Source organism: Pelodiscus sinensis, chromosome 22, assembly GCF_052426305.1.
Source record: "Pelodiscus sinensis isolate ZL-2025 chromosome 22, ASM5242630v1, whole genome shotgun sequence".
NCBI classification, from domain to species: domain Eukaryota; kingdom Metazoa; phylum Chordata; order Testudines; family Trionychidae; genus Pelodiscus; species Pelodiscus sinensis.
In genome coordinates, this window is record NC_143073.1 from 14,259,003 (window position 1) to 14,283,613 (window position 24,611).

At 50.0% G+C, this 24,611-nt stretch overlaps 1 protein-coding gene and 2 long non-coding RNA genes across 4 annotated transcripts in view; 2 read left to right on the forward strand and 1 right to left on the reverse strand.

Annotated features, from left to right (window-relative positions):
- Positions 1–2,347: 2,347 nt before the first annotated feature.
- Positions 2,348–9,426, reverse strand: LOC149521824 (uncharacterized). Its single transcript, XR_016347713.1, has 3 exons — positions 8,790–9,426; positions 7,964–8,051; positions 2,348–5,101 (listed from the first exon to the last, which is right to left on the reverse strand). It is a non-coding gene; the product is annotated as an uncharacterized LOC149521824 (long non-coding RNA).
- A 113-nt stretch (positions 9,427–9,539) lies between these two features.
- LOC142819504 (uncharacterized) overlaps positions 9,540–24,611 on the forward strand; it is a 34,352-nt gene continuing 19,280 nt past the window's right edge. For both annotated transcript variants that reach the window (XR_016347716.1, XR_016347715.1), the window contains exons 1-2: positions 9,540–9,890; positions 12,765–12,891. This is a non-coding gene — a long non-coding RNA (uncharacterized LOC142819504). The remainder of the gene's footprint in view (positions 9,891–12,764; positions 12,892–24,611) is intronic.
- Positions 15,019–21,300, forward strand: LOC149521825 (uncharacterized). Its single transcript, XM_089772486.1, has 2 exons — positions 15,019–15,506; positions 15,819–21,300. The coding sequence occupies exons 1-2, from the start codon at positions 15,344–15,346 to the stop codon at positions 17,009–17,011; spliced, it is 1,356 nt and encodes a 451-aa protein (XP_089628612.1). The 5' UTR covers positions 15,019–15,343; the 3' UTR covers positions 17,012–21,300.

A 24,611-nucleotide genomic window follows, 5' to 3' on the forward strand; every position in this document is an offset into this window, starting at 1 on the left:
CAGCCTCCAGCCCCATCAGGCTGGGCGCTCTGCTCACTGGGAGCTGGCTCCGCAGACTCCAACCGACCCCTAAAGGCAGCCAGAAATTACATGGGCTGAATAGGGAACGCTGGGAAATTCTGCATTGTGCCGTGGTGCAGCGTTCCCCTGGGAGTCACCCATCAGCTGTCCCCTCCACACTGCAGACCCTGGCTGAGCACCATGTCCGTCACCATGATCTGCTGCAGCTTGGCCTGGCCTGCTGCTGTCACCAGTGCGCAGGTAGGGGAGAGTTTGGGGGGCTGGATTGGAAGAGCCCTGAAATATGCTGCTTTGCATGTTCCTTCCTCCCTTTGGGACCCTGCATAGCTCAGCTGATTCACAGGGTGGATCTCTGCCCTGGTCCAGAGGGCATGTCCATGGCAAGGAAAATCATTGTCACTCCATTGACACGAGCTGGTGTCTGGCCCTACTGGCTCCAATAAGAGACACTCCTTGACACCGGCTGGGATCTGCCCCATTGACCCAAAACTGGAAATAAAGTGTCCAGTTTTAGCAAGGTGGATAATTCAGTAATGGACCCTGAAGACCTTTACATGGGATCAGACATCTGGTTCCAGCCCCTCCAGAGGTTACTGGCACCATTTAGGGATCACTGGGCTAGGTGGGTCAGACTTGGGGCTCATCATTATCCCTTCTGGCTGTATGAGCCTGCCAGTCCAATCTGCTTGGGTGACCTCTCTGGGGAAAGTACCTACCCAGCCCCCATTGGAGTGATTTCCCCAGGGTCACAAAGGCAGCTCGTGTGCATTGAACACAAACACAATAGGCCTGGATGGGTTCTCCCACTCTGGGCCTGTTCGGACATCACAGCTGCACCACTAAAGCTCAGTTCACACTGTTGCCCCTCTTGATCCAATTGGCTAAGCTCAGTTCACACTGTTGCCCCTTTTGATCCAATTGGCTAGTCAAATTTCAGAGCCCTGGGTATGTTCCAGATAGATGCAGGAATTGATGGAGGCGGGTGTTCGTTTCCATGCAGTCTACTTTATTTACCAGCAGCGGATAAATGCTGCATCTCCGATCACTGACAGAACCAAGGCTTCTTTAGTGAGAGGTCCCCAAAGTGTGTGCTCTGCCCCCCCTTTTCCCAGGGAAGCACTTGAGGGCTATGTCTATGCTGCGCTGTTTTGTCTATACTGCGTAGCCGAGAAGTTTACAGTACAAACCACTGCTGGGTTCTGCCCAAACCCGCCTTCCACCCCTGCACAGCTCAGCCTGGCTTGGGTCAGAAAATGCTCAGGGTTCAGACCCTCGGACTTGGCGAGTGGGGTAGATCACAGCCCGCATCTTGCTGTGAGTGAGACCATAGCCCTGTCACTGTGCAGCGTGGACGCAGCTCGAGCTGCAGTTCTGAGTCCGAAGGCCTGTGCAGTGCAATATGGGCTGGGGAGCCTAGATGGTGTCACATGCCTAATCTGGAATCTTGGCAGGGAGTTTGACTCAATGGCTTTTCTGGTCCCTCGTCACCCTGTTGTTCTGTAGAAGTGTTGGCACAGGTGAGAGTCCAGGGGCCAGGAATTGATGGGCCAGGAATTGACAGCCCAGGTTGGCAACCCAGTGCGGATACTCAGGTGTGGGCCAGGGAACATGGAGTCCATCAACCGGGGTCCCACCGCCCTAGGTTCACACTGCACTGCAGGCTGTGTTCAGCTGTCTGGCCCTTCTGCCTCTTGCTCTGTTCCTGTCTGCTCGCTCTCTCTCTGCACTGTGCCCTTGTGTGAGCTGGCTGTCCCAGTGCCCTGAATGAGAGCTTGGCTCTCCCTGCTGGGCATGCCGGGTTGGAACTGGAGTGAACTCACATTGGGGGCCTGGCCCTCCTGTCTCCCGTGCGCACCAGAGGTGGATGGAAAGGAGGCTGCGGTGCTGAGGTTGCAGGGGGAGCTGTGGGAAGACTCAGCAGGGCTCAGCGCACCTGAAAGGTTTAGCTGCATCCTCATTGTGAAGTGTGTGTGGATCTACTGCCACTGGGGTGCTGTGCCTTTAATGCCTAATCAGGATTCACAGCCCACCTTTGTAGACTCTAGGGTCCCTTTCCCAGGACTCCTGAGTTCTCTGGGTCATGTCCCTCCCACCAAACAAGGCTCTGACCCACCTGGGAGTGTCTATACCACAGCAGGATTTCACTGCCTGGGTACCCAATGTGCCAACAACCTTGAGACCCCACTGCCTGGGCACTGTGACCTTGTGCAGCATCCTGGACACCACCCGCGCCTGCCTCTCTCTCCTTGCTGTTGTGAGCTGGAGCCTGGTGAATGCGATGGCCCCATGGCCCCCAGCTGAGAGCAGTGGGCACGGCGGGGCAGACAGAGACAGATGTCAGGGGGAAGGAGACAGTGGCTGGGGAATGCTGGGAGAAAAAAAGTGTGATGGAAATGATCTCATGCATATTCATCAGCCATGCAAATTAGGCTGGCTGTGACAGAACCCTTGCTCGCTCAGCTGAGTGCAATGGCGAATTTCTGAAGTTTTAATGTTTGTTCTTGTTTCAAATCAGAATAGGAATTCTAAGTCCAGGGTGCCATAATGGAGGGTCGGGGACCATGGTCCCATCACTTTTATCAGCCACAAGAGCAAGCAATGGGTGAAGGGAGCAGAGAGGAAAGAGTGGGGATGTGGTCTTGGGAGGTAGCATGGGAGCAGGGCCTTGGGAAGGTGGGGCTCAAGGCGAAGGCACAGAGTTAAAGCAGGGCTGTGGGGAGAGGGCAAGCCACTTTTGGGAAGCTTCTGCCTCTCCTTATCCAAGTTGAGTTTTCTTGTGATGCAGAAAATCCAGAAAGAAAAAAAAAGTTTGGAAATGAATAAAAGTTTTATTTTTCCAGACTTTATCATTCCAATAGCGCTGGGGCCTGTGCTCTTCCCGTCCTCTTTGCTGTGCATGGACTGCTCTGAGGTCTTCTCCTCTACAGATCCCATCTCCCCCATCCATGCATTGTATTTGCAGTGTTTCATTCTGCCTGTCTTCTACCTCTTCATGCGCTCCTGGGATTTAGTGTTCTTCAGTTTTACTGCCCCTGCGCAAAAGCTCAGGGGCTGTGTCTACGCTACAAAGAAAAGTGTGAACCACAATTTGCGTATCTTTTTACCCTTTTCTTCCGAAAGAGGCTTTTTCGACATTTGGCCCATCTACATGGGGCCAAATGTTAGGAAAAAACCCTCTTTCAGAACATCCCTTCTTCCTTGTAGAACGAGGTTTATAGGGATGCTGAAAAAAAGCATCTGCTTTTCCAAAAGCTCTGTTGTCTAGACATGCACAGGGAGAAAGCTGTCTGCTTCCCCACGAGCTCCCTTTTTTCTGGCCATGTCCTCACTTCTGCTACTTCCCCACATAGTACAGGACTATGTAGCACTTTAAAGACTAACAAGATGGTTTATTAGGTGATGAGCTTTTGTGGGCCAGACCCACTTCCTGAGATCAAGTAGTGGAAGAAAACAGAAGTGGGTCTGGCCCACGAAAGCTCATCATCTAATAAACCATCTTGTTAGTCTTTAAAGTGCTACATAGTCCTGTATTTTGCTTCAGCTACACCAGACTAACATGGCTACATTTCTATTACTCTTCCCCACATAGTCCTTCTTTTCTGTGTTCTTTTCATCAATCTCCTTGTTAATGAATTAGCACATCAGATCCACTGCCCCCATCTGATTGGAAACCAGGAATTCATCTAATTTAAAACATAGAATCATAAAATCCTAAAACTAGAAGAGTCCTTACAAAGTTGCAAGGGGAAGGAACTCCAATCCCTAAAGGTTCAAAAAGCCAGAAGGCAAATACCAGTAACCACACACGTCTTGGTTTTTCTTTTCCAATCTCGTGAGTTTTAATCTGCTCTCGTGATTGGGGGAACCCGATGCAGAACTTTGGAAATTTTTGGCCCATCAAGACTGCAGGGTTGTGTCTACACTGGGCCACTTATTCCGGAAAAGCTACCACTTTTCTGGAATAACTTGCTAGCTGTCTACACTGGCCACTTGCTTTTCTGGAAAAGCAATGACGATCTACTGTAAAATTGTTAGTGTTTTTCCGGAAAAATTATGCTGCTCCCGTTCGGGCAAAAGTCCTTTTTCGGAAAAACTATTCTGGAAAAGGGCCAGTGTAGACAGCACAGTAGTCTTTTCCACAAAAAAAGCCCCGATCACGAAAATGACGATCGGGGCTTTTTTCCGGAAAAGCGCATCTACATTGGCCATGGACGCTTTTCCGGAAAAGCATCCTGCCAATGTAGACGCACTTTTTCCGGAAATACTTATAATGGAAAACTGTTCCGTTTTAAGCATTTCCGGAAAAGGGTGCCAGTGTAGACATAGCCCAAGTGTGTCTTAAAAGCAGCGTTAACCTTCAGGCTTACGCGGTTGTTGTCCTTAGGAACTGACTACACTAGAGCTCTGCAGAACTCAGAACTTCCCGTCCACAAAAGAATCTGATATTTATTGCGAATCAATGCCAGCACATTTATACTTCTATTGCAAAAGAGAATTTGAGACAACATTTCATTTCAAGTTGAGCGGCACATTCCATCCCCAGGTAACCCATTCCAGTGCTTCACCCTGGATGCCCTGACTGCAGAGACAGTTCTTAAATGCAACAAGGTTTGAGCTGCTTGCAGCTTTGCATTTGGGACAGGGAGTTTGTTATAATAAGAGGGAGTCAAAATGACAAAATTAAGAATAACAAAAGGCTGGGCATTCAAGGATTGTTAGATCATCATAGAAACATTGCTGGTACTTCACTTAAAAGTTGGGAAGAAAAGAGTAGCAATGGGTGTTGTGCTGCTGGGGTTTGCATTTGTATCACTGCTGTTAAACTAATAAATGTTCTTGATAAAGGGTAAACAGTAACTAATCCAAAGCTGACTGCAAAGAGTTACAAAGGGATCTCAAAAAACTGGGTGATACAAGGGCAGATGGAATTCAGTATCAACAAATGCAAAGTATATGGAAAAATTAAATCCTAACTTATGGATACCAAAATGACTGGGTCTAAATTAACTGTTACCACTCAAGAATCCTTGTGGATAGTTCCCTGAAAACATCTGTTCAATGTGCAGTGGCAGTCTTAAACCTAAAAAGGTAACAGAATATTGGGAATCATTAGGAAAGGATCAGTGGTTCCCAAACTTTTCGGCATCACGCCCCCTTTTTGATTTTTGAGACCCCCCCCCCCAAAAAATAGCAGCAAAGCTTGTTGAGTTAAAAAAAACTGACCAGGGACAAAAAACAAAAATAGCAGCAAAACTTGGAAGGGGGGGAATTGACGGGGGTGGTGGGGAGGCTGGGTCACTTCGTGTCCCCCCTGGAATTTCAGCACGCCCCCCAGTTTGAGAACCCATGGAATAGATAATAAGACAAAATACCATAGTGCCTCTATATAAAGTCATTGTGTGCCCACAACTTTAATACAGTATGCAAATCTGGTCACCTCATCTAAAAAAGATCTATTGGATTTGGAAAAGGTACCGAAAGGGCAACATAAATGATTAGTGGTAAGGAACAGCTTCCATATGAGGAGAGATTAACAAGACCAGGACTTTTCAGCTTGCAAAAGAAATGACTAAAGGAATGGGGGGATATGTTAGATATCTAGAAAATCATGAATGGTGTGGAAAAATAGAATAAGGACATGTTATTCATTCCTTCTCTAATAACAGAAGAAGCTGATCCAATTTATAGACAGCAGATTTAAAACAAACAAAATAAACTATTTTTTCCACAGTTAACTTGTAGAGCTCTTTGCCAGGAGATGGTGGAAAGTCCCAAACTATAACAGGATTTCAATAAGAACAGAATGGCTACGTCTACACTGGCCCCTTTTCCGGAAGGGGCATGTAAATTTCACTAGTCGTCGTAGGGAAATCCGCGGGGGATTTAAATATCCCCCGCGGCATTTAAATAAAAATGTCCGCCGCTTTTTTCTGGCTTTTAAAAAAGCCGGAAAAGAGCGTCTAGACTGGCCCCGATCCTCCGGAAAAAGTGCCCTTTTCCGGAGGCTCTTATTCTTACTTCAAAGGCTCTTATTCTTACTTTGAAGTAAGAATAAGAGCCTCCGGAAAAGGGCACTTTTTCCGGAGGATCGGGGCCAGTCTAGACGCTCTTTTCCGGCTTTTTTAAAAGCCAGAAAAAAGCGGCAGACATTTTTATTTAAATGCCGCGGGGGATATTTAAATCCCCCGCGGATTTCCCTACGACGACTAGTGAAATTTACATGCCCCTTCCGGAAAAGGGGCCAGTGTAGACGTAGCCAATAAGTTCAAGGAGGGTAGGTCCATCAATGGCTACTAGCCAGGATAGGCAGGAGTGGTATCCCTAACTTCTGTTTGTCAAAAGCTGAGAATGGGCTACCAGGGATGGATCATGATGATTGCCTCTTTTGTATATTCCCTCTGAAGCACCTGACATTGGCCACAATTGGAAGACAGGATACAGGGCTAGAAGGACCATTGGTCTGACCCAGTGTGGCCATTCTGATGTTCTTATATAGAGCTGAAATATATCTGCCCCCTGCTGTAACCCGCTAGATCCCACACCCTTTCCAGAGCTGAGATAGAGCCCAGAAGTCCTGATGGAGTCTCTTGCTCTTCACAGAGTTAGTAACACAGTACAAATATATATTAAAATTTTAAGGCTAACCAGTGTCTCTTAGTGACTTGCCACAAGATGTCAGAATATGTTAGTGTTAGAATGGAATGGGTCTAATCTTTATTTAATTTTTGTTCTTTTATATAGGAATTAGAAACAGTGCTCCTGTCACCTAACTGCTAAGTTGTCTGCTAAAAAAAATTGAGTTTTTCAGTGCCTTGGTAGCCCCTGCATAGAGATGATGTGTTGGGATGGGGAGGGGAAGGCAGATGGAATTGGTTCCCCTCCCTGATTTGGTGCTTGGCTTGTACTGAGCATGCTCGGTAACACTGCTGAAACTTCTGGCCTCAATCTGCCCCCCAGGCTCTCACTCTCCCTCCTCCCCATCACTGCATGTACAGGTCGGCCCCTCCCCACCAAAATCTGAAATGGCACTAGGGTTACCAAATGGTTTAAAAAAAATACCGGACACACTTGATTTCAGATCAGGGGTGGGGGGAAGGGACTGGCCGGGAGGGTGTCAGGGGGAGAGGGGCTGGCCGGGGGAGGGGGGGGGGGGGGGGGGAAACCAGCCTGCGGGAAGCAGGGCTGGCTGGGAGGGGGTCAGGGGGAGTGGGACTGGCCGGAGGAGATGTGTGTGGGGGGGGAAACAGCTGGAAGGAAGCAGAACTGGCCGGAAGAGGGTTGGGGGGAGTGGGATTGGCTGGGGGAGATCAGGGGAAGGAACTGGCCGAGGAAAACAAGGCTGGCCAGGAGGGGGTTGGGGGGAGTGGGGCTGGCCGGTGCAGGGAGAGAGGAACCGGCCGGCGGGAAGCGGGGCTGGCCCAGGTGCACGCAGATCCCGGGGTGCTGCCCATCACGCGCACAGTCCCGGCAGGGCACATAGGCAAGTCTGGCCCCGGGGATTCCATCCTGCCCCACCCCCTCCTCTCAACTGTGTAGTTGCGTACTGATACTCATGATAGTAATAAAAACGGAATTAGAAAATACCGGATGTTTATATGTCCAGTATTTTCTCAATTTGTTTCCCGGACAGAAAGCTCAAATACTGGACTGTCCAGTTCAAAACCGGACACCTGGTGACCCTAAATGGAGCCCCTGCCTAGGGACTCCCCAGGAATACTAGGGAAGCCGGAAGTGAACTGGCAGGAAGCTACAAGAGCCAATGAAAACAGTGTGGGCTTTTCAGCTGGAAACAGTGACCTTCCTGCTCCTGCTGTTGTGTATCCAGAGCAGCCTTGCAGGACATGAAACAGGCCAGGGAGCCCTACATTCCCACCTCCTGTATATTTGCTACTTCTCCCCCACCTGCAAGGGACCCCCCAACAGGCCCCCCAATGATCCCTACCTGAGCTGGCTTCTCTGCAGCCATTTCTCTGCCCTGCGCCATGGGAGGCTGGAACGGGCTGGAGCGACACAGGTCACGGTTCTGCAGCCTGGCAGAGCGATGGGGAGGTTTCAGAGCAGGGTTCAGTTCATCTCCCATCATGTTGCCCCCAGGCCCTGTCCCTCCAGACACACCCCTGGATCCTGCCACACTGGGAAAATGCTGAATCTCTTCATCCCAATGTGGATGTGCCCCTCCTCACACACCAGGCTGGGCCCACAGAGACATTTTAACTCCCTCAAACCTCAGCCCCCAGTAAAAAAAAAAAGTTTCTGGGCAGAAAACTAGAAAAACACAGAACCAAAGGGATCATTTTGGGGGCAGCCACACCCCAGCCGGGGGAATTTGGAGCCTGGAACTGGCTTTTCCTCTCCACTCTCACCTTGGTCACTGGAAAACATCCCTGCTGAGTGGTTCTGCACCACGTGTCTCTGGGTTGTGATGTATTTCTCCCACTGCCCCTTTCACTCCCTAGTTCCTCTTTCCCCTTCTACCTCCTTCCCCTGTTCCCGCCCCTCCGCTGGGAAAGCCCCATCCCTGGGCTGGCTGCTCTCCCATGACTGGATTTGCTCCTGCAGTTGCTAATGGAAAGATAAACGAGGAGGGGGTATTTGGGCAGAGTCACCCTCATGGCTGTCCGCAACACTTTCCCTGAGCTCTCTCATTTACCCGGAGTCGGTGGCTCAGAGTTCAGTATTAGTGCAGCCTGAGGCTGCCCTGGGAGGCTCAGACCAACTGGAGAAAGCCCTCCCCTGGGCACAAAGGAAGTTTTAATTAAGGTCATTACCCCAACGTTGGCACAGCAGCTGCTGAGCCTGGTCTCCCCAATCACAGTGGAGGCTGAAGCATCTGAGCCAGGAAGCCAAACCCCAAAAGCCCGTGGAGAGAGGGATAGAGTTGGAGCAGTAACCACAGTTGTTTGGGAGAGCTGCTAAAGCCATAGTCATGCTAGCCATTAGCCACATGTGGCTATTTGGCCAGTTGAGTGTGGCTAGTTCGCTATAGCAACTGGTTGGACACCATGACACTAAAGAGATGCCCCCTCCACTCCCATGCCTGGATAGAGCCCTGTGCAGTGACACAATTGGTAGCCACACCTGGCAAAAGCGTGGTGGAGATTTGCACCCACATCCGTAGATCCTGCTACCCACGAGGGCAGGGGGCTGGACTTGAGCACCTCTCAAGGTCTCTTCCCATTCTAGTGTTCTGTGACTCTATCCACCACTGAAGAGAGATTACGGCTGATTTGCAGGGCTCTAGAATTTAGACACTAAATCTGTATCCACCGAAATGAGCCACGGATGCGACGAGTCCAGGCTACAAAGCTGCTCGTGGTTCTGCTGACCTTTCACAGGAAAGAACAGCAGAATGGCCTTCCACAAGCCCAGTGCTTTCAGAGCAGGGGTAGTGATGCAAATCCTTCCGCACTCACTGTAAGGAGTTTGGGGCAGGGCAGTGGCATCTGGGAGTTTCAACCCCTGTAAAAAGCAGGGCACAAAAATCTGCTACCAAGCAAGCAAGGGCGGCGGGGAGCGGCTTCAGCACATGGGACGGAGCATGTTCAGTACAGCCTAGGTAGCTAGTTAAGCCACATTACATCTCCACCGCCCTCCCAAGACTGCAGGGAGCTCGGGGCCAGGGGATTGACCTGCATCTGCCCCTCCCCACGCACACACCCTACAAGGCGCAGGGGGGTGGGACTTGCAAAGCACCATCTGCCCTCCCCACGCTACTTCCCTGCTGCAGCACCCGCGGGCGGGGCGGTCTGTGCCTCCCCCCTGGCCCTGCGTGGGTTGGGGCCCCGCCCCCTCCGCTCCTGCCCTCACAGTCAGGCAGGGACCGTCCCCGCCCCAGCTGTTTGGCGTGACGGCTACGCACCCCCCCCCAGGTGAGTGCCCGAGCAAAGCGTGCGGGTGGGAGGGGGCGAGGAGTCCCGCCCCGCCCCGCCCCGCCCCCCCGCACAGCGCTACCCCTACGCTAGAAACGGCCCCGTGGGCTCGGTCCGGGCCCGGCTCGCAGGCACGCGCCGCTCGGTGCGGGAGGGGAGCCCCTGTCACGTACACGCCGCCCGGCCAGGGCGTGTCGGGGAGGGGAGAGGAGCTGGGAGACGCAGGCCGGGTTTGGGGTGAGCCCAGCAGAGCCCGCACCCAGCGGGCGAGCGGGAACTGAACACGGGCAGCCAGGAGAGGCCGGGGGGGGCGGGAATTGCCTCCCCTGTTTGTGCCACGCGCCTCTCACCTGCGGCTACCGACCCCCCCCCCCCCCTTTCCCGCGCTACAGTCAGTGACTCCCCGGGCCCTGCTCGGGCTGCGGCTCCGGGACTCCCCCAGGCTAGACAGGCTGCGATGGGTTTGCTGGGAGAGACCCGGGGTCTCTTCGCCCCTCCCCCCGGGGTTCCTGCCTGTCGTGTAGAAAAGCTGCTACCTATGAGATTGCGCTTCTTGGGACGACTTTAGGAGCAGTGCGCATGCTCACTCGCTCTGTTGAAGCCACTGCCCTTCGCCCTGCCCACTCTATCAAGCTTTTGCTTCAGAGGGGTAGTAGCTGAGTTAGTCTGTAACAGGATAAGCTTAAAAAACAATGAATAGTCTAGTAGCATCCTAAAGACTAAAAACCATGTAGATGGTGCCATGAGCTTTCCTGGGCAAAACCCTTTTGCTTTTTAAAAGGGAGGAAAGGGGCTAGACAGAGGAGGGGGGTGAAAACTGACTGGGGCTGCAGGCAGGGTTAGAATCGGTGCTGGGGCCAGCTCAGGGCTGGTGTGGGGAGGAACAGCAGGTAAGTTCCGCTGCTGGAAGGACATAGTGGGGAAAGCCCTAGGCAGGGCAGGAGGGGTTAAAACAGTCACCCTCATAGGAGCGAGGCACCAAAGAGTAGCTGTGGCAGGGTTTTTAAAATTTGCTTAAACCAGCTTTTTTAATAGTTGCCACAAATCGGAGGCACTAAGCATGCTCAGTAGGGCTGCAGAAGCCTCTGCCCTTTTCCCTGCCCACCTTGGCTATGTCTAGACTGGCATGATTTTCCGCAAATGCTTTTAACGGAAAACTTTTCCGTTAAAAGCATTTGCGGAAAAGAGCATCTAGATTGGCACAGATGCTTTTCCGCAAAAGCACTTTTTGCAGAAAAGCGTCTGTGCCAATCTAGACACGGATTTGCGCAAGAAAGCCCCGATTGCCATTTTCACGATCGGGGCTTTTTTGCGCAAAACAATACCGCGTTGTATACACTGGCCCACTTGCGCAAGAGGGCTTTTGCCCAAACAGGAGCAGCATAGCATTTCTGCAAGAAGCAATGATTTCAGACAGTAGGAAGTCAGTGTTCTTGTGGAAATTCAAGCAGCCAGTGTAGACAGCTGGCAAGATTTTCTGCAAAAGCATCTGCTTTTGCAGAAAAACTTGCCAGTCTAGATGCAGCCACTATGTATAAGTTATTGCTTACTACATTTTTAAAGGGTTTTAAAATGGAGAAAAGGGGTTAAACAGGAGGGGGATGGAAATTGACTGGGCAAGGGAGGTTAATAAATAAGAAAATGCTACTGGTAGCACATTTCTATAAGGTAGCAGCTTTCTGCATTACACTGACAGGGTGCAGAAATGTTGGTGCCCAGAGGCTGCATCCCTCCCTGCCCCCTGGTCTGCTTAAGTCTCTGGGATGGAGTCTGGGGTTCAGGCTCTGGAAGGGAGTATGGGTGCTGGGTGCAGGCTCTGGGAAGGAGGATGTAGGGTCAGGGTCTGGTGGATGCAGGAGCGGGGGCTGGGGTGTAAGCTCTGGGACAGAGTATGTGGGGCAGGGAGTGGGGGTGCAGATGGGGTGAGGAGTGGAACTCTGGGGTGGAGTTTTGAGGGGGCTGGCAGTCAGTGTTCCCTGTAAGCTGAGTGCTTGGGCACTCAGGAAAGATTTACATGCCACCCTGCTGCTGAGCCAAGCACCCACATCTGGCCGCATGTGTGTCTACTAGTGACACACATCTGCGCGTGCCTCGGTGCACATAACAAAATTATTCTGCACCTGGATGGAAAAAATTAGAGGAAACTTGGCGGGTGCTGTGTGTGAGGCAGTTTGCAGGTTGTAGGAGAAGAGGGAGTTTGGGGGCAAGAAGGGGCACAGGGGAGGGCTGGGATGCAGGAGGGAGTTTGGGGATGGGAGAGGAAGAAACACCTAAGAACATAAGAATGGTCACACTGGGTCAGAGCAAAGGTCCATCTAGCCCAGTATTCTGTCTGCCAAGTGGCCAATGCCAGATGCCCCAGAGGGAGGGAACACAACAGGTAATCCCCATGTGATCCTCCCGTCACCCACTTCCAGAGACTTCCTAGGAGCCATTGTGAGGGGAGAGGGATGGCAATCTCCCCAATGCTGCTCCCCACAGGCACTGCCCCGTACCTCCCATTGGCTGCAGGGGCGCTCAGGCAGCATGCAAAGACACACACCCCTCACCCAGGGCTGCAGGCACATGTTGGTAGCCCTGGCAAGCCACGCTAACTTCACTGCCACTGCTAGTGGCATGGCAGGGTGCCCACAGACCCTTTAAAATTACCTGGGGGCAGCAGGTGGTTGAGGACATGTATGGGAGGTGGGCAGAGGCAGCAGGCAGGACTGGGAGAGAGACCCAGACCCAGAATTTAGTGGAGCAGGGTTCCTGGGCCAGGGCTATTTTGGGAGCCTGTGCACCATGGCCCATATAACCCACTGCCCCTTCCCATGACTAATAGGGCTGTGAGTGGGCAGCAGGTGCTGAGCAAGGGGGCTCTTGCTCTTTCAGGTGCTGGGGACCTTCGAGGAGGTGGCTGTGTATTTCACCAGGGCCGAGTGGGTTCTGCTGAACCCTGCTCAGAGAGCCCTCTACAGAGCCGTCATGCAGGAGAACTATGAGTACATGACCTCACTGGGTAAGAAGTCCTGTCCCCGTGGTTCTTAGAAGGGAAAGGCAGAGTTTATGTTCGTGTCACCGCCACACAATGTAAACTTAACTCTGCCCTGTCTCAGCATCACCCCAACATGCTAGTGCAACACACGTTTTGCTATCCAAGGGCAAAACATCCAAGAAGAACATCTGCAGAAGTCAAGAAAAACACAGCACACATTATCTGAAAGCTACCAGAGGGAGGGCCCAATTTCAGATCCATGGGTGTAGTTCTGGTTTCATGGCCACAGCACATCCCTGATGTTGTTCAGTCAGGGCAAACTAGTGAATTGGGCAGATGACCCAAATTGGTAATTACTTCTTATAATTAGATCTACCAAGCCAGCAACAAAACAGCTTCAACAATAACTTCCTAGTTACTCAGAAGCCAGAAACACTGTTCCCTTGAAACAGTCTGGCCTTGGGCTCCCACACAAACAGGCAAGTTAAATACGATAAAGATTATTGATAAGCTTGTTCAGCCTATAAAAAGTTCTGCCAATCCAAAGGCTCAGACACGTTACCCACCAGGTCAGTGACTATTTCAGATCCCACTCAAATATACACTTACAGCCCGTTCTCATTTCTTTCAAAAGGGAATGTTAGTTAAAAGATCATTAGCACAGATATGAAGTGAGTTCTTAGCTCAGTCTGACTGGGGAGACGGTGAGCTTTAGAGATGCAAAAACTCACTGCAGAGTTTAGTTCCGTGGGTCACAGTCCAATAGGGGGTGACCCAGACTGGAGCTGAGGGTCTCTGCCTTGTGACACAAACTTGCCCAGCCGACACAGACAGATCTGAGATGATGGGATTGGGGCCCACTGGGTTTTTCCATAGTTCTCTGGCAGCCCCTCCCAGCAGGCATCCTTTGGGTGCAGCCTCGCAGCTTAAGCTGGATCTCCAATTTCCCACGTATTCGCTGATAACAAGCTGCATTGCTCAGCATGAGGCAGAGGTGAAAGGATGCCAGTGCACCCCATTGCAGTGCTCTGGCAAGAAGCCAGCCAGCTGGGACTGTCCCAGCCTTGAGCCGCCCTCTCCCTCCACTGCCAGTTTGGGTGGAGAAGAGGGAGCTGTAGTCACACATACCAGTCCCTGTGTGTTGTTTTTCTAGAGCCTGCTACATTCCTCTCCCTCCCAGCTGCCCTGGGGAGAGGCAGAGGAAGAACACAGCAGGCTCTGCACTTTCCCCTTGCTCCATAGTCATGGCAAACAGAGAAAGCAACACACAGGGACCGGTATGTGTGGCTGCAACTCCTCTTCCTCCCACCCTCTGAAATGGTGCCCTTGCCCCTCCCCACTCACCCAGCCCCCTGCCCTGAATCCTGCACCCTCCTCATACCCCCTCCTCCAAGCTCTTCCTCATACCCCCCCAACCCTCTGCCCTGCGCTCCTCACATACCCCAACCCTGACTCCTGCATCCTTGTCCTCAGTCCGCTGCCTTAACTCCTGCACCCTCTACACATCCCAACACTCTGCCCTGAGCCTCCCACACTCTACTCCACACTTACATTTCTTACAGGCACTGCTGTAGTCCCCTCTTGAATGTTTTCCCCCTCAAAGTGGGGTGGGTAGTGGTAGGGCAGTACCTGTAAGAAATTTAAGTTACTTTCACCCCGGCATAAGGTAATTCCATTCAGCAGTTCATAGTCAGCTTACTGCAGACTTCAAGAAGATGAATAGACAATGAAATTACTACACCCAAAAAACATCAAAATGTTTCTATTCCCTAGTGAGCTCAGAATCAATGGAATACAGTGACTAACAGGAACTGTCTGTTTACAAGGTTAGCATCTAACAGGATACAAGTAAACACAGACTATTAGTATTGCCTCAAATTGTCTAACAGTTCTGGTTTGCATTTCAAAGCTTAAACAGAGTGACGTTAGCTTTTTATAAGCCCAGGTTCCCATTTACAGGACTATGTAGCACTTTAAAGACTAACAAGATGATTTATTAGATTATGAGCTTTCGTGGGCCAGACCCACTTCCTCAGATCAAATAGTGGAAGAAAATAGTCACAACCATATATACCAAAGGATACAATTTAAAAAAATGAACACATATGAACACATTTCAGCACAGAAGGGTGATGCGGGGGGGGGGGGGGGGGAAGGAAGGTGTAAATGTCTGTGAGTTAATGATATTAGAGGTGGGGAAGGGTAGATGTCTGTGAGTTAATGGTATTAGAGGTGATAATTGGGGAAGCTATCTTTGTAATGGGTAAGGTAGTTGGGGTCTTTGTTCAGCCCCCCGCGGAGAGTGTTGAATTTTAGCATGAATGCCAGTTCAGAGGATTCCCTTTCAAGTGCAGATTTGAAAGTCTTCTGAAGTTGGATGCATGTGATTAGGTCATTGAGACAGTGTCCTTTCTGGTTGAAATGGCAAGAAACTGTTTTTTCTTTGTGATCCTGTCTAATGTCTGTTTTGTGACAAATGTCCCATGAATTCCCCTGCCCTCCCTTGTTTCTGTTCCCTGGAGCAGAATGTCCAGTTCCCAAGCCTGATGTGATTTCCCAGCTGGAACAAGGGGAGGAGCCGGGGGTCCCAGAGCTCCAGGGCTTTGTGGATGGAGAGATCCCAACAGGTGCCTGTGCAGGTGAGGGATCATTAAACCAACTCAAAAACTCTTCGTGTCTGGAGCAAACAGCTGGGACTCCCTGAACAAACTGTATAAGTAATCATAGTCCCCAGGAGGCCTTGTGTCCTTAGGGCAGCTGTAGTTCCTGGCTTCCGACCCATCCTGGCAGCAGCTCCCTCTCTGTGGGGTTGTGGAGGCAGAACTCGGCTCTATGGGGACAAGTTTCAGAACTCAGCTAGTAGGTTTCTTTTCTGTCTCTCCAACTCTAACTTCCGTTTGTTTTCCCCTTTCCAACTCCTCTTTCTGAGGTTTCTCTCTCTGTTCCACCAGGTGCTGGGATGGGGAGTGAGAACCAGGAACTGAGCCCTCAGCAGGAAGATGCCAAGCAAGTGGAACCACATGGGGGATTAGCACAAGGCTCCAAAGGGAATGGATCCAGGCGTTGTGCGCAGGGGACAGCCTGTGGGTGTCAGCACAGGCCAGAGTGGGAGCACAGCAACCTGCCCAGTGAGGAAGTGGATGAATCCATTAATTATCAGGGAACTGACCAAGATCTCAAGGAAACCACAGCCCAGAACAGAATAACTTCTGGAGAAAGAAAAAACTCATGCATGGAGTGTGGGAAAATCTTCACTCTGAACTCTACCCTCATTAAACATCAGAAGATCCACATGAGAGAGTGCCCCTACACATGCAGTGAGTGCGGGAAACAGTTTAGGGAGAATTCAAAACTCACTGAACATCAGAAAATCCACACAAAAGAGAGACCCTACGAGTGTCGTGAGTGTGGGAAAAGCTTCACTCGGAGCTCAACCCTTACGAGACATCAGAGGATGCACACAGGAGAGAGACCGTATGAATGCCTTGAGTGCGGGAAGAAATTCACTCAGAGCTCAATTCTTATGAACCATGAAAGAATGCACACAGGAGAGCGACCCTATATATGCTGTGAATGCGGGCAAACTTTCTCACATAGCTCAGCCTTATATAAACATGAGAAGATCCACACAGGAGAGCGCCCCTATGAATGCTGTGAGTGTGGGAAACAATTCATTGAGAAATCAAAATGTATTAAACATCAGACAAGCCACACAGGAGAGAGACCCTACGAGTGCTGTGAGTGCGGGAAACACTTCAGTGAGAAATCCAGCCTTACCAAACATCAGACAAGCCACACAAGAGAGAGACCCTATGAATGCAGTGAGTGTGGGAAATGTTTCTCGCGGAGTTCCTCCCTTATTAGACATCACAGGATCCACACAGGAGAGAGACCTTATAAATGCTGTGAGTGCGGGAAGAAGTTTACTCAGAACTCAGGCCTTATTAATCATCAGAGAATTCATGCAGGAGTGCGACCCTATACATGTGGTGAGTGTGGGAAACAGTTCAGTGAGAAATCAAACCTTACTAAACATCAGACAAGCCACACAAGGGAGAAACCTTATGAATGCTGTGAGTGCGGGAAAAAGTTCACTTGGAGCTCCTCCCTTATTAGACATCAGATGATTCATATAGGAGAGTGATCTGAACATGTGAGTTCGGAAACACTTTTCCTTAAAACACAGCCCTTTTTAAACATAAGAGAATTCACAGAGGAAAGCACCATATGCACACTGTGAATGTAGGAGAAGTTTCATTTGGAACCCACATCTTAAGAGATTCAGAGTCTTCACAGGACAGATGAATACCATACAAACTTTGTCTAGGGCTTCCAAAAGCCACTTGTTAATTCCCACACAGTGACCTTTTAGGGTTGTGTGCACCTTTTGCATTAGGGATGTTAAATATTGGTTAATTGACCTCATTAATTAACCTCATTAATTCTTCTTGATTACTGGACTATTCTATAGTCCTCGGGGGGTGGGGCCAGCAGCCAGTGCACTCCAGCCCCACTCCTGAGGAGCCCCCTGCCACTCCACACTGTTGCCTCTGTATCAGAGGCAGCAGCATGTGGTGCCAGGCGGGAGCTAGTCCATGAGGGAAGCCAGTTTAAAAGCCAGCTCCCCTCACAGACCAGCTGCCTGCTGCCCTGTGCTGCTACCTCTGATACAAAGGCAGCAGCATGGGGTGGCAGCAACTCCTGTCTGCGAGACTGAGCTCCCAGACCTGGCACAAACTGTAACTGAGCCGGACTGCCTGCCCACCTGACTTCTAATACACTTTAAATGCAGAGCTGCAGGGGGGGTAGGTCCCAGACCCGGTGCAAGCCAGGACTGAGCCAGGCTGTTGGCCAGCCTTCTAAAAAAATTACTGGCAAGGGGTGGCAGAGGGAATGTGTGTAGTCTATAGCATTAACCTATAAGCTTTTGATTATCAGTTAATTGACTACATTATTACATCCCTAATTTGCATCACCATGTTCACTCAGTTTTCCCCAGTATGTGGCCCCCTTTTGCAGCTTGCCTTTCTTTGGGGTGACTCTTGACTCTTTGGGGTGAACTCCTTTGTCCTGTGACTCTCAGGAGTGTGTTTTCTTCCTGCCAGGAATGCTGGTCAGTCCCAGACAGGGGAAACTGGGGTGACCTCGAGTAACTCCACTAAGCCAAAATTGACCTGGGCTTTGCCACGTCTAGTATTCTCCATGGAGTTGGCCAATTTTCCTGTTCTGGACAAGCCCTCAGCATCACCTTTATACTGCCACTCCCCCAACACCCAGCAGAGTGATTGTTAGTCACCAAGTTCCCTCTTAGGTGATGGATTGTCTCCTTCTCCGGTGGTCTCAGGTTGTGCTGGGCAGCAGCTTATTTGTCTCAAAACCATTGCCCTTCTGTAAAATACATTTCAAGATCACAAAGAGAAGGAGCAGTAGTGGGATGCCCCCACCAGTTCCAGCAAAGAGTGATGAAGGGTAGAGCTTCTTCCCAAAACCCCACCCCCACGCTCTCCTCTCTGCCTCCTTTCCTTATTACTTACCATTATGGCACATAAAGAGTCATGAAGCCATGGCCCCGCATTCCGCCCCGCATTCTGGCATGCTGACTTGGATTTCTTGTTGTTACACGAAACAAGAACAAATATCAAAACATCAGAAATTCTCTGTTGGATCCAGCTCTGCTAGGAAGCCTTGCCTAGAGCGGAGGGGGCTGTTTCCCTCCCAACCATCCTAATGTGCAAGTGTTATGGAATAAGACTTTACAATATCACTATTACCTGGCATTGCCTGGGTCCTTCAGAGCAGGAGACTGGCAGTGTGCAGGGTTCAGGAGTCAGGGCAGGGTGTTGGGGATTTGGGGGGGTGGGCTGGGGGGGGAGATGTGAGAGTGAGGGCTGGGAGTGAGAAGAGGCTCAGGGTTGGAGATCCCACCTGGCGCCAGCCTTTTGTCTCTCCCGAGCCCTCCCCTCTGGCTGCCAGGGACCTTTGTTCTCCCCCTCCAACCGCCAGCCACCAAGGGCCATTTCTCTCCCCCCCAGTTCCCTCCCCTCAGTCACCAGGGATATTTCTCTCCCTCCCCCACCCCCAAACACTCCCCTGGCCACCAGGGTCTTTTCTTTCTCTCCCTCTCAGCTACAGTGTTGCCAACCTGGGTTGTCAATTCCTGGCTCCTGGCCACATTTATTGGTAACACATATATCAATCCACACTTATCATATTCATATGCTCTATTATCACACTCATGCACTCACACACTCAGGTTATGGCTACACTGAACTTTTTCGAGAAGAGGAAATGCAAATGGAGCAAAAAGGATCAGAAGAGAAAGTTCATAGTGTAGCCGTAGCCACACACAAGAGCACACTCTCTCTCCTTGTTATTACCAATAGTTGCTACTCCTAACTTCCCTGGCTAGGTGAGTTAAGTGGGAGAGTGGTGGAGACAGACTTCTGCTGAGCCAGATCCGTGCTTCTATGGTGATAAGACAAAAACTCGGAGTTCCCCTACAAGATACCTTAGATTTATGGGCTGTGTCTAGGCTGGCAAGTTTTTCACAAAAGCAGCTGCACTTGCTGCTTGTCTACACTGGCTGCTTGAATTTCTGCAAGAACGCTGCCGATCTCATGTAAGATTGTCAGTGTTCTTGTGGAAATGCTATGCTGCTCCCGTTTGGGGAAAAGCCCGCTTGTGCAAATGCTCCTGTGCAAGAGGGCCAGTGTAGACAACGCGGTATTGTTTTGCGCAAAAAAGCCCCGATGGCAAAAATGGCGATCAGGGCTTTCTTGTGCAAAACCGTGTCTAGATTGGCACAGATGCTTTTCCGCAAAAAGTGCTTTTGCGGAAAAGCGTCTGTGCCAATCTAGACGCTCTTTTCCGCAAATGCTTTTAACGGAAAAACTTTTCCATGAAAAGCATTTGCGGAAAATCATGCCAGTCTAGATGTAGCCATAGTGTCTTCCCGCTCCTGCAAATTTATACCAGTTAGTCATCACCTGCATATGCAAGATCTGTGTGAATCATCATATGCATATGCAGTTAGACATCTGTGGCGCCTTCTTCTGTGGGGTGTCTCCATGCTGCCACCACCATCTTCAAAGAGGGGGCTTCCAAAACAGGCCCTTTACTCTCAAGGTGTCCTTTTTTCAAATCTTTCAATGAGCCCATTTCATAGGTCTTATTGTCCTTGGATCTGGCTTCCCTCTCCTTTCCAACCTGAGGTGCCTGCCTTCCAGGCCTTATCCATTCACACCTCCTTCTTTCAACAGGGCAATCAATTAAGCAAAAGGGGAGAGATCCATTCTGGGACAAAGACATTCTCTTTACCTTACTTATTTTTAGGGACTATTCTACCTAGACTTAATACAAAGTTTCTATATTCTATATGAAAAGATACCTAGTTTCTATATAAAAGACTTAATACAAAATGTATGTAAAAGCACTTGATACAAAGTTAAAAACTTACTACAGAGATTATTATATGAAGATGATACACACTCATATGAAAATGATTAATGCAGAGATTTATCTACACTGGTCTCACAGCTATGCCAACATGTCCATATTAGACCCAGAGGGTGAGAAGGGACCACAAGGGTCATTGGCCTCCATGCCAAGAGGCCAGGTTAGTTGTGTGTAAACCATCCAAGACAGATGGCTCCCCATACCCCAGTCCATATCACACTGCATGGCCCTTGGGACTCAGTTCTGCAGCTTGAGCTGCATCTACACTGCACAGTGACAGGGCTGGGGTTTCACAGTAGGACACCAGTTCTGACCGACCCCACCTGCAAAGTTCTAGAGTTGGCACCCTGAGCATTTTCTAACCTGAGTCACATTGAGCTGTGTGTGGATGGAAGGCGGGTTTGGGCTCAAACCTGAGTCAGAATTGGGGTGCCGTGAGCAGTGTAGACAGATCTGTTTCCCTGGGGAAAGCTATAGAGAACGAGTGACCTCTCTGCATTTGAAGATGCAGCATTTATGCGCTCCTAATAAATAACAGACAGCATTGAAACGAACACCCGCCTCCATCAATATCCGCATCTACCTGGAACATACCCAGAGCTGTGAAATTTGACTAGCCAATTGGATCAAAAGAGGTAACAGCATGAAACAAGCTTTAGTGGTGCAGCTGTGGTGTTAGAGCTTTAGGGGTGCAGCGGAGTGGGAGAAGCAATCGAGCTCTATTGCATTTGGGTTTAATGCACAGGGACTGCCTGTGTGACCCTGGGGAAATCACTCCAATGGGGGCTGGGTAGGTACTTTCCCCAGAGGGGTCACCCAAACAGATTGGACTGGCAGGCTGTGTCTAGACTGCATCCCTTTTGAGGAAAAGGGATACAGATTAGACACATCGCAATTGCAAATGAAGCGGGGATTTAAATCTCCCCCGCTTCATTTGCATGAACATGGCTGCCGCTTTTTTCCGGCTCGGGGCTTTGCTGACAAAAAGCGCCAGTCTAGACGGGGATCTTTTGGAAAATAAAGCCTTTTCTGAAAGATCCCTTGTTCCTGATTTTAAGAGGAATAAGGGATCTTTCGGAAAAGGCTTTATTTTCTGAAAGATCCCCGTCTAGACTGGTGCTTTTTGCTGGCAAAACCCCGAGCCGGAAAAAAGCGTCAGCCATGTTCATGCAAATGAAGCGGGGGAGATTTAAATCCCCGCTTCATTTGCAATTGCGATGTGTCTAATCTGCATCCCTTTTCCGCAAAAGGGATGCAGTCTAGACACAGCCATAGGCTCATACAGCCAGAAGGGATAATGATGAGCCCCAAGTCTGACCCACCTAGCCCAGTGATCCCTGAATGAAGCCAGTAACCTCTGGAGGGGCTGGAACCAGATGTCTGATACCATGTAAAGGTCTTCAGGGTCCATTACTGAATTATCCACCTTGCTTAAACTGGACACTTTATTTCCAGTTTTGGGTCAATGGGGCAGATCCCAGCCAGTGTCAATGGAGTGACACTGATTTTCCTTGCCATGGACATGCCCTCTGGACCAGGGCAGAGATCCACCCTGTGAATCAGCTGAGCTATGCAGGGTCCCAAAGGGAGGAAGCAACATGCAAAGCAGCATATTTCAGGGCTCTTCCAATCCAGCCCCCCAAACTCTCCCCTACCTGCGCACTGGTGACAGCAGCAGGCCAGGCCAAGCTGCAGCAGATCATGGTGAGGGACATGGCGCTCAGCCAGGGTCTGCAGTGTGGAGGGGACAGCTGATGGGTGACTCCCAGGGGAACGCCGCACCACGGCGCAATGCAGAATTTCCCAGCATTCCCTGTTCAGCCCATGTAATTTCTGGCTGCCATTAGGGGTCTGTTGGAGTCTGAGGAGCCAGCTCCCAGTGAGCAGAGCGCCCAGCCTGATGGGGCTGGAGGCTGCATGCTCTACCTTATCCTCATTGTCCTGGGGATGGGAGAGGCCCTGTGAGATCCTCCCCCCAAGGTCTGGCAAAGAGGGAGGAAAGGCAGGTCTGCACCACACCACGTCCACTGATGGGACACTGAAGATGCTGGAGGCAGGAAAGACTGTGGGGGCGCTGGTGTCTGGGCCAGGCCATGCGCCACAGCTGCACTCAGTGGGGAGAGGGCTGCCAGTAGCTGGTCACTGCTCTCCATGCAGACCCCTGCAGAACCTCCCACTCCCCACCCAGCTGGAACTGGGTTGTTTGAAGGGTTTTTTCACTACTCATGGAGAAATCATTTTTGCTGTTTTGTCTGTATGGTTGATACACTTGTTTTCAGGTATTTTGAATCAAATTACCAAAATAATTGAAACCAGAGTGATTATGTTTCTTACACTGACAAATAAAATATGCAGTGAGATTTTTAATGTTTTGGGGGGAGGGGAGCACAGGATTCACCCAGGAGTATATAAAGGGCAAAGAAGCCCATGAACACAAAGTTAGGGTTAACCGCTGGGTTACTGTCTGCTTTCAGAACCTTAGCTTGTGCTAAACTCACACGTCTGAAAACAAGGATGCTCATAAGGTTACCCACATAACCTTAACTCTGCCCTCTTTCAGACACTCCCCAATGTTCCCCCAAAACACATCTTCACCATGCTAACATCGCAATGCCTGAAACGTATGATCTGTTCATCTCTGTCATCCTTCAAAGCAGACCTCCTTCTTCAGCTGGGCCTAACCAGACACAACCCCAGGATAAGCCAGGTGAGGGTTGTGGTTGACCCTGGCCCTAACAACAGAGAAATCTGTTACCTCCCTTAAAGATACCCACCCCCAACTTATACCAACCCCTCATGATGCAGACACTGCTCCAATCTACCTCTCCCCTCCCAACTCCCTACCCTGAATGCTTCTGTAGTAAGGTACCTCATCTTCCCCCGTGATGCTCCGAGCTCCGTTGCATACTTTGGGAACTGAGATGTGTGTCTCCCTAGTTGATAACAGGTGAGAATCAAAGAGCTAATACTGCGGGTGCAGATGAGACACTGAGTTAGACTAGCTGATGTCCACTCATGTTCCTTCTCATACTTTGCATCCACATGGGATTGTTTCCATCCATGTGTGGAATAATTTTGTTATGTGCACCAAGCCATATGTCAATGTCACCACCAATAGAAACACAAAACCTACTTGTGGGTGCTCTGCTAATCAGGTAGATGGCACAAGAATCTCCCCGGAGGAGCTGCACAAGAGCAGTTTGCAGGGAACACAAATCCTCTGATCCCTGGAGCCTGTCCAGAGACACAACTTGTAATTTCTTTGTTCATTTTAATGAAATGGATAAAATAAATACAAAGAAAACCGCCACTCACTAAACCTAAACTATTCTTAACACCACTCAGCTAGTTCTGTGCAAGTCTCTTGCAGCTTCCTATCCAAGGAAATTCTACAGCAGGTCACAGCTGGTGACTCAAATATCAGGAGAGCAGGGTCCCCCATTGCTTTCACACCTGCTTTACTCCACCACGTTGTCATTATGGAACAATAAAAAATTAGCATCGTCATAATGGGGAAGAGCGGCCGATCATCTCTGCACAAACAATCCCAGCTCGGCAAGGAAAAGTCCACAAGTGGTTTTTCAATGGACTGGCATTTAAACATGGAATGTTTGGGATCCATTGTAATTCCCCAGCCAGGGCAGGACAGTCATCTGCAGCCAGAACGAGTCACGTTCAGGATCCAATTATTTTCATTTTGTAGAAGCAGAAGGAAGCATATAGGGACGATAAATTCTGTCATGGCTCAGAGACGCCTGCGCTGCTGGAGTGAACAGGTAGAGTGGTGGTGATGGGGAAGGAGGGAGTTCCTCCGACTCAACCCATGTCTTTCCAGTGTCACAGAGGCCAAAATGATACATTTGTCCCACTTCTCCTCTTTGATCTACTGCGATGCATTTTACATCAGAAAAATAGTCACAAGCAAATGCCTTCTGCCAGCACAACCTGGACCAGCGTGAGCACAACTGGGAAAGAGACAAACTGTCACCAAAGGGGGAGCTTGCTGATTCTAAGAGTTGTTCTGTTAGTGGGGTGAGAAGATAACTGTGATGCTCAGGGCTTGTCTAGAGCAGGAACACTGGTACCAGTTAGAACAGGACAAAGGAGAAGGTGTCAACTAACCCAGTGTTTTTCAACCTTTTTTTATAAAGTACCCCTTTTCTAAAAACAAATTATAAGTACCCCCAGTATCTACAGTTTTCAGACACACAACATTTTTTTTCTACCATTGCAAAAAATTTGTTTAACAAACTTAATCATAGTTGGGTGAGCGATTAAATTTTTGATAA